Here is a 12,299-nt window from a genome sequence, read left to right on the forward strand (position 1 = left end):
AGGGTTAAATGGCTTTGGGCCACTGATCTCACACCACATTTACATACCTAGTGATGACACACATAAAATTCAGATCACTCCAGCCTGGCCCAAACAGGTTCTGGGCATCAGAACTGGTATCAAGATGGGCAAAACCCCAGTTTTCACAGATTTGAATAAGTAACCAGTGTTTTTGAGGGGTTAAATGGCTTTGGGCCACTGATCTGACACCAAATTTACATACCTAGTGATGACACACATAAAATTCAGATCACTTTAGCCTGGCCCAAACAGGTTCTGGGCATCAGAACTGGCATCAAAGTGGGCAAAACCCCAATTTTCACAGATTTGAAGAAGTAACCAGTGTTTTTGAGGGGTTAAATGGCTTTGGGCCACTAATCTCACACCACATTTACATACCTAGTGATGCCACACATAAAATTCAGATCACTTTAGCCTGGCCCAAACAGGTTCTGGGCATCAGAACTGGCATCAAAGTGGGCAAAACCCACTTTTCACAGATTTGAATAAGTAACCAGTGTTTTTGAGGGGTAAATGGCTTTGGGCCACTGACCTCACACCACATTTACATACCTAGTGATGACACACATAAAATTCAGATCACTTTAGCCTGGCCCAAACAGGTTCTGGGCATCAGAACTGGTATCAAGATGGGCAAAACCCCAGTTTTCACAGATTTGAATAAGTAACCAGTGTTTTTGAGGGGTTAAATGGCTTTGGGCCACTGATCTCACACCACATTTACATACCTAGTGATGCCTCACATCAAATTCAGATCACTCCAGCCTGGCCCAAACAGGTTCTGGGCATCAGAACTGGCATCAAAGTGGGCAAAACCCACTTTTCACAGATTTGAATAAGTAACCAGTGTTTTTGAGGGGTTAAATGGCTTTGGGCCACTGATCTGACACCACATTTACATACCTAGTGATGCCACACATCAAATTCAGATCACTTCAGCCTGGCCCAAACAGGTTCTGGGCATCAGAACTGGCATCAACGTGGTAAAAATCCCAGTTTTCACAGATTTGAATAAGTAACTGGTGTTTTTGAAGGGTTAAATGGCTTTGGGCCACTGATCTGACACCACATTTACATACCTAGTGATGCCACACATCAAATTCAGATCACTCCAGCCTGGCCCAAACAGGTTCTGGGCAGTAGAACTGGCATCAAAGTGGGCAAAACCCACTTTTCACAGATTTGAATAAGTAACCAGTGTTTTTGAGGGGTTAAATGGCTTTTGCCCACTTTGATGCCAGTTCTGATGCCCAGAACCTGTTTGGGCCAGGATGGAGTGATCTGAATTTGATGTGTGGCATCACTAGGTATGTAAATGTGGTGTGAGATCAGTGGCTTAAAGCCATTTAACCCCTCAAAAACACTGGTTACTTATTCAAATCTGTGAAAAGTGGGTTTTGCCCACTTTGATGCCAGTTCTGATGCCCAGAACCTGTTTGGGCCAGGCTGGAGTGATCTGAATTTGATGTGTGGCATCACTAGGTATGTAAATGTGGTGTGAGATCAGTGGCTTAAAGCCATTTAACCCCTCAAAAACACTGGTTACTTATTCAAATCTGTGAAAAGTGGGTTTTGCCCACTTTGATGCCAGTTCTGATGCCCAGAACCTGTTTGGGCCAGGCTGGAGTGATCTGAATTTGATGTGTGGCATCACTAGGTATGTAAATGTGGTGTCAGATCAGTGGCCCAAAGCCATTTAACCCCTCAAAAACACTGGTTACTTATTCAAATCTGTGAAAATTGGGGTTTTGCCCACTTTGATGCCAGTTCTGATGCCCAGAACCTGTTTGGGCCAGGCTAAAGTGATCTGAATTTTATGTGTGGCATCACTAGGTATGTAAATGTGGTGTGAGATTAGTGGCCCAAAGCCATTTAACCCCTCAAAAACACTGGTTACTTATTCAAATCTGTGAAAACTGGGGTTTTGCCCACTTTGATGCCAGTTCTGATGCTCAGAACCTGTTTGGGCCAGGCTAAAGTGATCTGAATTTTATGTGTGTCATCACTAGGTATGTAAATGTGGTGTGAGATCAGTGGCCCAAAGCCATTTAACCCCTCAAAAACACTGGTTACTTATTCAAATCTGTGAAAAGTGGGTTTTGCCCACTTTGATGCCAGTTCTGATGCCCAGAACCTGTTTGGGCCAGGCTAAAGTGATCTGAATTTTATGTGTGGCATCACTAGGTATGTAAATGTGGTGTGAGATTAGTGGCCCAAAGCCATTTAACCCCTCAAAAACACTGGTTACTTCTTCAAATCTGTGAAAATTGGGGTTTTGCCCACTTTGATGCCAGTTCTGATGCCCAGAACCTGTTTGGGCCAGGCTGAAGTGATCTGAATTTGATGTGTGTCATCACTAGGTATGTAAATGTGGTGTGAGATCAGTGGCCCAAAGCCATTTAACCCTTCAAAAACACCAGTTACTTATTCAAATCTGTGAAAACTGGGATTTTTACCACTTTGATGCCAGTTCTGATGCCCAGATCCTGTTTGGGCCAGGCTGGAGTGATCTGAATTTGATGTGTGGCATCACTAGGTATGTAAATGTGGTGTGAGGTCAGTGGCCCAAAGCCATTTAACCCCTCAAAAACACTGGTTACTTATTCAAATCTGTGAAAACTGGGTTTTTGCCCACTTTGATGCCAGTTCTGTTGCCCAGAACCTGTTTGAGCCAGGCTGAAGTGATCTGAATTTGATGTGTGGCATCACTAGGTATGTAAATGTGGTGTGAGATCAGTGGCCCAAAGCCATTTAACCCCTCAAAAACACTGGTTACTTATTCAAATCTGTGAAAATTGGGGTTTTGCCCACTTTGATGCCAGTTCTGATGCCCAGAACCTGTTTGGGCCAGGCTAAAGTGATCTGAATTTTATGTGTGTCATCACTAGGTATGTAAATGTGGTGTGAGATCAGTGGTGCAAAGCCATTTAACCCCTCAAAAACACCAGTTACTTATTCAAATCTGTGAAAACTGGGGTTTTGCCCACTTTGATGCCAGTTCTGATGCCCAGAACCTGTTTGGGCCAGGGTAAAGTGATCTGAGTTTGATGTGTGGCATCACTAGGTATGTAAATGTGGTGTGAGATCAGTGGCCCAAAGCCATTTAACCCCTCAAAAACACTGGTTACTTATTCAAATCTGTGAAAACTGGGTTTTTGCCCACTTTGATGCCAGTTCTGATGCCCAGAACCTGTTTGGGCCAGGCTGAAGTGATCTGAATTTGATGCGTGGCATCACTAGGTATGTAAATGTGGTGTGAGATCAGTGGCCCAAAGCCATTTAACCCTTCAAAAACACCAGTTACTTATTCAAATCTGTGAAAACTGGGATTTTTACCACTTTGATGCCAGTTCTGATGCCCAGATCCTGTTTGGGCCAGGCTGGAGTGATCTGAATTTTATGTGTGGCATCACTAGGTATGTAAATGTGGTGTGAGGTCAGTGGCCCAAAGCCATTTAACCCCTCAAAAACACTGGTTACTTATTCAAATCTGTGAAAACTGGGGTTTTGCCCATTTTGATGCCAGTTCTGATGCCCAGAACCTGTTTGGGCCAGGCTGGAGTGATCTGAATTTGATGTGTGGCATCACTAGGTATGTAAATGTGGTGTCAGATCAGTGGCCCAAAGCCATTTAACCCCTCAAAAACACTGGTTACTTATTCAAATCTGTGAAAAGTGGGTTTTGCCCACTTTGATGCCAGTTCTGATGCCCAGAACCTGTTTAAGCAAGGCTGGAGTGATCTGAATTTGATGTGTGGCATCACTAGGTATGTAAATGTGGTGTCAGATCAGTGGCCCAAAGCCATTTAACTCCTCAAAAACACTGGTTACTTATTCAAATCTGTGAAAACTGGGGTTTTGCCCACTTTGATGCCAGTTCTGATGCCCAGAACCTGTTTGGGCCAGGCTAAAGTGATCTGAATTTGATGTGTGGCATCACTAGGTATGTAAATGTGGTGTGAGATTAGTGGCCCAAAGCCATTTAACCCCTCAAAAACACTGGTTACATATTCAAATCTGTGAAAACTGGGTTTTTGCCCACTTTGATGCCAGTTCTATTGCCCAGAACCTGTTTGGGCCAGGCTGAAGTGATCTGAATTTGATGTGTGGCATCACTAGGTATGTAAATGTGGTGTGAGATCAGTGGCACAAAGCCTTTTAACCCCTCAAAAACACTGGTTACTTATTCAAATCTGTGAAAATTGGGGTTTTGCCCACTTTGATGCCAGTTCTGATGCCCAGAACCTGTTTGGGCCTGGCTAAAGTTATCTGATTTTTATGTGTGTCATCACTAGGTATGTAAATGTGGTGTGAGATCAGTGGTGCAAAGCCATTTAACCCCTCAAAAACACCAGTTACTTATTCAAATCTGTGAAAACTGGGGTTTTGCCCACTTTGATGCCAGTTCTGATGCCCAGAACCTGTTTGGGCCAGGCTAAAGTGATCTGAATTTGATGTGTGGCATCACTAGGTATGTAAATGTGGTGTGAGATCAGTGGCCCAAAGCCATTTAACCCCTCAAAAACACTGGTTACTTATTCAAATCTGTGAAAACTGGGTTTTTGCCCACTTTGATGCCAGTTCTGATGCCCAGAACCTGTTTGGGCCAGGCTGAAGTGATCTGAATTTGATGTGTGGCATCACTAGGTATGTAAATGTGGTGTGAGATCAGTGGCCCAAAGCCATTTAACCCTTCAAAAACACCAGTTACTTATTCAAATCTGTGAAAACTGGGATTTTTACCACTTTGATGCCAGTTCTGATGCCCAGATCCTGTTTGGGCCAGGCTGGAGTGATCTGAATTTTATGTGTGGCATCACTAGGTATGTAAATGTGGTGTGAGGTCAGTGGCCCAAAGCCATTTAACCCCTCAAAAACACTGGTTACTTATTCAAATCTGTGAAAACTGGGGTTTTGCCCACTTTGATGCCAGTTCTGATGCCCAGAACCTGTTTGGGCCAGGCTGGAGTGATCTGAATTTGATGTGTGGCATCACTAGGTATGTAAATGTGGTGTCAGATCAGTGGCCCAAAGCCATTTAACCCCTCAAAAACACTGGTTACTTATTCAAATCTGTGAAAAGTGGGTTTTGCCCACTTTGATGCCAGTTCTGATGCCCAGAACCTGTTTGGGCCAGGCTGGAGTGATCTGAATTTGATGTGTGGCATCACTAGGTATGTAAATGTGGTGTGAGGTCAGTGGCCCAAAGCCATTTAACCCCTCAAAAACACTGGTTACTTATTCAAATCTGTGAAAAGTGGGTTTTGCCCACTTTGATGCCAGTTCTGATGCCCAGAACCTGTTTGGGCCAGGCTGGAGTGATCTGAATTTGATGTGTGGCATCACTAGGTATGTAAATGTGGTGTGAGGTCAGTGGCCCAAAGCCATTTAACCCCTCAAAAACACTGGTTACTTATTCAAATCTGTGAAAACTGGGATTTTTACCACTTTGATGCCAGTTCTGATGCCCAGAACCTGTTTGGGCCAGGCTGGAGAGATCTGAATTTGATGTGTGGCATCACTAGGTATGTAAATGTGGTGTGAGGTCAGTGGCCCAAAGCCATTTAACCCCTCAAAAACACTGGTTACTTATTCAAATCTGTGAAAACTGGGATTTTTACCACTTTGATGCCAGTTCTGATGCCCAGAACCTGTTTGGGCCAGGCTGGAGTGATCTGAATTTGATGTGTGGCATCACTAGGTATGTAAATGTGGTGTGAGATCAGTGGCCCAAAGCCATTTAACCCCTCAAAAACACTGGTTACTTATTCAAATCTGTGAAAACTGGGATTTTTACCACTTTGATGCCAGTTCTGATGCCCAGAACCTGTTTGGGCCAGGCTGGAGTGATCTGAATTTGATGTGTGGCATCACTAGGTATGTATGTGTGGTGTCAGATCAGTGGCCCAAAGCCATTTAACCCCTCAAAAACACTGGTTACTTATTCAAATCTGTGAAAACTGGGGTTTTGCCCACTTTGATGCCAGTTCTGATACCCAGAACCTGTTTGGGCCAGGCTAAAGTGATCTGAATTTGATGTGTGGCATCACTAGGTATGTAAATGTGGTGTGAGATTAGTGGCCCAAAGCCATTTAACCCCTCAAAAACACCAGTTACTTATTCAAATCTGTGAAAACTGGGGTTTTGCCCACTTTGATGCCAGTTCTGATGCCCAGAACCTGTTTGGGCCAGGCTAAAGTGATCTGAATTTGATGTGTGGCATCACTAGGTATGTAAATGTGGTGTGAGATCAGTGGCCCAAAGCCATTTAACCCCTCAAAAACACTGGTTACTTATTCAAATCTGTGAAAACTGGGTTTTTGCCCACTTTGATGCCAGTTATGATGCCCAGAACCTGTTTGGGCCAGGCTAAAGTGATCTGAATTTGATGTGTGGCATCACTAGGTATGTAAATGTGGTGTGAGATCAGTGGCCCAAAGCCATTTAACCCCTCAAAAACACCAGTTACTTATTCAAATCTGTGAAAACTGGGATTTTTACCACTTTGATGCCAGTTCTGATGCCCAGAACCTGTTTGGGCCAGGCTGAAGTGATCTGAATTTGATGTGTGGCATCACTAGGTATGTAAATGTGGTGTGAGATCAGTGGCCCAAAGCCATTTAACCCCTCAAAAACACTGGTTACTTATTCAAATCTGTGAAAACTGGGGTTTTGCCCACTTTGATGCCAGTTCTGATGCCCAGAACCTGTTTGGGCCAGGCTGTAGTGATCTGAATTTGATGTGCGACATCACTAGGTATGTAAATGTGGTGTGAGATCAGTGGCCCAAAGCCATTTAACCCCTCAAAAACACTGGTTACTTATTCAAATCTGTGAAAACTGGGGTTTTGCCCACTTTGATGCCAGTTCTGATGCCCAGAACCTGTTTGGGCCAGGCTGTAGTGATCTGAATTTGATGTGTGGCATCACTAGATATGTAAATGTGGTGTGAGATCAGTGGCCCAAAGCCATTTAACCCCTCAAAAACACCAGTTACTTATTCAAATCTGTGAAAATTGGCTGTGTGCCCACTTTGATGCCAGTTTTGATGCCCAGAACCCCTTTGGGCCAGGCTGGAGACACTTGAGTTTGATTAGAGGCATCACTAGATATGCAATTTTGGTGTTAGATCAGTGGCCCAAAGCCATTTAACCCTTTCACTAACATACTTCGGTGCCCACTTTGATGCCCATTTTTTTGCCAGTTTTTTAATTTTCGCAGCTGGTTTTGAGTGTATGTATATTAGGGCTCATCAGTGCATTGTATTTTATTATTGTCATGTGTCATTTTTGTTGATAAATGCATAAAAAACTGAAAAAACTAAATTGCCGAATAAGAAACTGACGAATAAGAAACCAACTTCAGCCCCGAATAAGAAACTGGACGAATAAGAAACCAACTTCAGCATCGTTCATAGATGAAGATTTAATGATTGCAGATGTTCAGAAATATTCCAGATAATTTTCGGCATCCGTGCATATGACTTACTATACCTGCGGCGTCCCCGGCTCACTGCCTCGGGGCTGGTGCTGGGCACCTTTCTTCCACTAATAACTTCTGCATGCTTGATCTGGAGTGCGGCATCCAGCGTTCATGGATTGTCTGTGTAAGGGAGCTCAGGTCTGGCATTACTACCCAGGTTATGGATTGCAGGGCCTAACTAATGCTGGGCGTAGATATCTCCTGTCTTTGTATTCTGCTTTGGCCTTTTTAGCACAACTAAAGGCTACTTTACACACGGCGATATCGGTCCCGATATCGCTAGTGTGCGTACCCGCCCCCATCTGTTGCGCGACATGGGCATATCGCTGCCCGTGCCGCACAACATCGCCCAGAGCCGTCACACATACTTACCTGTCCGGCGACGTCGCTGTGACCGGCGAACCGCCTCCTTTCTAAGGGGGCGGTCCGTGCGGCGTCACAGCGACGTCACTGAACCGCCGCCCAATCGCAGCGGAGGGGCGGAGATGAGCGGGACGTAACATCCCGCCCACCTCCTTCCTTCCGCATAGCGGCCGGGAGGCAGGTAGGGAGACGTTCCTCGCTCCTGCGGCGTCACACGCAGCGATGTGTGATGCCGCAGGAACGAGGAACAACCTCGTTACTGCTGAAGTAACGATTTTTGGGAATTAGGACCCGTGTAGCCGATTAGCGATAAATCACGCTTTTGCGACGATTTTACATCGCTGAACGCTGTTACACAAAGCTATATCGCTAACGATTGCGGAAGTGCGTCACCAAAACCGTGACCCCAACGACAAAATTCAGGCGATATCGCAGTGTGTAAAGCCCGCTTTAGGGTTAATACTGGCTGAGAAGTTGTGCACCAGGATCCAGGCTCAGATCAGATCCAGTAACAGCTACCAGACTTTTGTCATTAAGCCACAATTCTTACAGGCTCCACCAATCATCTTCTCAAGAGGATACGAGTAAAGGTCCAGTCACACTAAGCAACTTACCAGCGATCCCAACAACGATAGGGATCGCTGGTAAGTTGCTAGGAGGTTGCTGGTGAGCTGTCACACTGCGACGCTCCAGCGATCCCACCAGCAACCTGACCTGGCAGGGATCGCTGGAGCGTGGCTACACGAGTTGCTGGTGAGCTCACCAGCAACCAGTGACCAGCCCCCAGTCTCCTAGTTACAGCACACATCAGGTTAATTAACCCGATGTGTGCTGCAGCTAAATGTGCACAGAGCAGGGAGCAGCGCACACTGAGCGCTGGCTCCTTGCTCTCCTAGTTACAGCACACATCGGGTTAATTGCCTGATGTGTGCTGCAGCTAAATGTGCACAGAGCAGGGAGCAGCGCACAATGCTTAGCGCTGGCTCCTTGCTCTCCTAGTTACAGCACACATCGGGTTAATTAACCCGATGTGTCCTGCAGCTACATGTGCACAGAGCAGGAGCCGGCAGCACAGGCAGTGAGAGCGGAGGAGGCTGGTATCAAAGGTAAATATCGGGTAACCAAGGACAGGGCTTCTTGGTTACCCGATGTTTACATTAGTTACCAGCCTCAGCAGAAGCCGGCTCCTGCTCACTGCACATTAGTTGTTGCTGTCTCGCTGTCACACACAGCGATCTGTGCTTCACAGCGGGAAAGCAACAACTAAAAAATGGCCCAGGACATTCAGCAACAACCAACGACCTCACAGCAGGGGCCAGGTTGTTGCTGGATGTCACACACAGCAACATCGCTAGCAACGTCACAAAAGTTGTTCGTTACCAGCGATGTTGCTAGCGATGTTGCTTAGTGTGACGGGGCCTTTAGATCTGTGCAGACACTGATCAAGTGGAGAGTGCTAGCAGATTTCAGCTCTAAAAGCTGCACAATAGTGAGTGCAGCTCTGAAGTATAACACAGGATGTAACTCAGGATCACTACAGGAACAGTAATGTAATGTATGTACACAGTGACTGCACCAGCAGAATAGTGAGTGCAGCTCTGGATTATAATACAGGATGTAACTCAGGATCAGTACAGGATAAGTAATGTAATGTATGTACACTGACTGCACCAGCAGAATAGTGAGTGCAGCTCTGGAGTATAATACAGGATGTAACTCAGGATCAGTACAGGATAAGTAATGTAATGTATGTACACTGACTGCACCAGCAGAATAGTGAGTGCAGCTCTGGAGTATAATACAGGATGTAACTCAGGATAAGTAATGTAATTTATGTACACAGTGACTACACCAGCAGAATAATGAGTGCAGCTCTGGAGCATAATACAGGATGTAACTCAGGATCAGTACAGGATAAGTAATGTAATGTAATGTATGTACACAGTGACTACACCAGCAGAATAGTGAGTGCAGCTCTGGAGCATAATACAGGATGTAACTCAGGATCAGTACAGGATAAGTAATGTAATGTATGTACACAGTGACTGCACCAGCAGAATAGTTAGTGCAGCTCTGGAGCATAATACAGGATGTAACTCAGGATCAGTACAGGATAAGTAATGTAATGTATGTACACAGTGACTGCACCAGCAGAATAGTTAGTGCAGCTCTGGAGCATAATACAGGATGTAACTCAGGATCAGTACAGGATAAGTAATGTAATGTATGTACACAGTGATTGCACCAGCAGAATAGTGAGTGCAGCTCTGGAGCATAATACAGGATGTAACTCAGGATCAGTACAGGATAAGTAATGTAATGTATATACACAGTGACTGCACCAGCAGAATAGTGAGTGCAGCTCTGGAGCATAATACAGGATGTAACTCAGGATAAGTAATGTAATGTATGTACAGAGTGAGTACTGCTCTGGAGAATAATACAGGATGTAATAACCATCATTTCTATTCTGATTCTGCAGAGATCTGTCAGGACACAGAAGGAAAAAGAGGAAAGTCAGATCTCCGGTAGAAGTGTCTTCCAGACCGCAAACATCGAGGAGCAGGAGGCAGTGCAAGTGAAACATTTCTCCCCTCTCCAGAGACTGAGGACGACTCAAGAGACCTGGAGATGATGAACTCAGACGACTTCCCTCTGACACTGAGATCTGCTATATCTGGAGCCTGAGCGATCAGGAGGATTTCCTGTTAATTGATTGCCTCCCAGTAGTCTTTTCTGCAGGGATGCGGTCAGGGCTACTGGGAAAGCTGGATGACAGCCTATTACAGCTCCAGTGAATTTGGCTTTGCAGATTCTCAATATGCCGGGATAGCACTTGTTATCCCACGTAGTCCTCACTTGGCAGAATTAGCACTCAGGAGTCCGGAGAGGTGGCGAGCGCCCTGTGACTGTCATCCCTGCTGTACTGGTTGTCACCCAGCTTTCCCAGAACACATTTATTTCTTCACAGGAAAGGACGCATCAAGGGTCTATTCGCTGCTGAACAGATATCCTTTTTTGCTCTCTTTTGAAACTCTTCTGGTGTACCAGGGACATTATTTACATGTGGAGCTGCTGGGGTGCAGATAAAGGATTGTATGCATGGCATGGACCCTGTGTCCGGACCGCGGCCTCCGCTCTGTGCATTACACTTTACAATGTGACTATGGATGGAAAAATGATCACTTTTAGACTTTTCTAATTTTACATTTCCCTGGACTGTGTACCATTCTCTGTATACAGGGGTATACGCCCGTGCTGCCGTCCCCTCTTCTGTTGGGCAGCCCCATCAATGCTGTTATTACTTTTGTGCTTTTTCGGTTTCTGGATGATTCTGGTCTGTAGCTTCTTTAATCATAATATTATTATTATTATTATTATGTCACAATGGTAAAAAGTCAGTTCTTTATATTCCATGTATAACTGGGGAAAGTAATACCAGGCTCGTCCTTGGTAAATCATCCTACACCCAATGAATAAATGTATTCTATTTGCTGCTTTCACTAGACGGATATGCGTCCTTCATCATGGAATTTCTGTGTTTGCCGCCTTCATTGTGCCGCCAGTTGGAGCCAAACTCTCTAGTGTGTAGTCTGTTGTGTTTCCAGCTTCTTAGATAGTAAAAAGCCATCACCTCCATGTGTCATTGGTTTTCTTGTTCTATTACCTTGACAGTCCTCCCCTCTTCCCTCCTCTCCTGTCCTCTCCTCCCCTCTTCCCTCCTCTCCTGTCTTTTTCTCTCCTCTTCTGTCCGTCCTCTGCTCCCCTCTCCTGTCTTCTCCTCTCTTGTCTCCCCTGTCCTCCTCTCTCCTGTCATCTGTTCTCCTCTCCTGTCCTCTCTTCTCCTGTCCTCTCTTCTCCTGTCCTCTGTTCTCCTTACTCTCTTCTCCTGTCCTCTCTTCTCCTGCCCTCTCTTCTCCTGTCCTCTCTTCTCCTGTCCTTCTCCTGTCCCTCGTTCCTGTCCCCTCATCTCTCCTCTCCTGCCCTCTTCTCTCCTCTCCTCCTCTCTTCTCCTCTCCTGTCCTCCTCTCTTCTCTCCTCTCCTGTCCTCCTGTCTTCTCTTCTCTCCTGTCCTCCTCCCTTCTCTTCTCTCCTGTCCTCCTCCCTTCTCTTCTCTCCTGTCCTCCTCTCTTCTCTCCTCTTCTGTTCTCTCCTCCCCTATCCTGTCCTGCTCTCCTATCTTCTCTCCTCTCTTGTCCTCCTCCTCTCCTCTCCTGTCCTCCTCTCCTGTCCTCTCTCCTCTCCTGTCCTCTCTCCTCTCCTGTCCTCCTCCCTTCTCTTCTCTCCTGTCCTCCTCTCTTTTCTCCTGTCCTCCTCTCTTTTCTCCTGTCCTCCTCTCTTGTCCTCCCCTCTTCTCTCCTCTCCTGTCCTCCTCTCTTCTCTCCTGTTCTCTCCTCCCCTATCCTGTCCTGCTCTCCTTTCTTCTCTCCTCT

General features: G+C 45.7%; 1 protein-coding gene across 1 annotated transcript in view; it reads left to right on the plus strand.

The window, feature by feature from the left end:
- Nucleotides 1-11,369, plus strand: part of RAD18 (RAD18 E3 ubiquitin protein ligase) — a 394,915-nt gene extending 383,546 nt beyond the window's left edge. Inside the window, 1 exon segment of the mRNA XM_075320765.1 lies at nt 10,349-11,369. Within this exon segment, the coding sequence (XP_075176880.1) occupies nt 10,349-10,448 (100 nt within the window). The 3' untranslated portion in view covers nt 10,449-11,369.
- Nucleotides 11,370-12,299: the final 930 nt, after the last annotated feature.

This window comes from Anomaloglossus baeobatrachus, chromosome 8, assembly GCF_048569485.1.
Source record: "Anomaloglossus baeobatrachus isolate aAnoBae1 chromosome 8, aAnoBae1.hap1, whole genome shotgun sequence".
NCBI classification, from domain to species: domain Eukaryota; kingdom Metazoa; phylum Chordata; class Amphibia; order Anura; family Aromobatidae; genus Anomaloglossus; species Anomaloglossus baeobatrachus.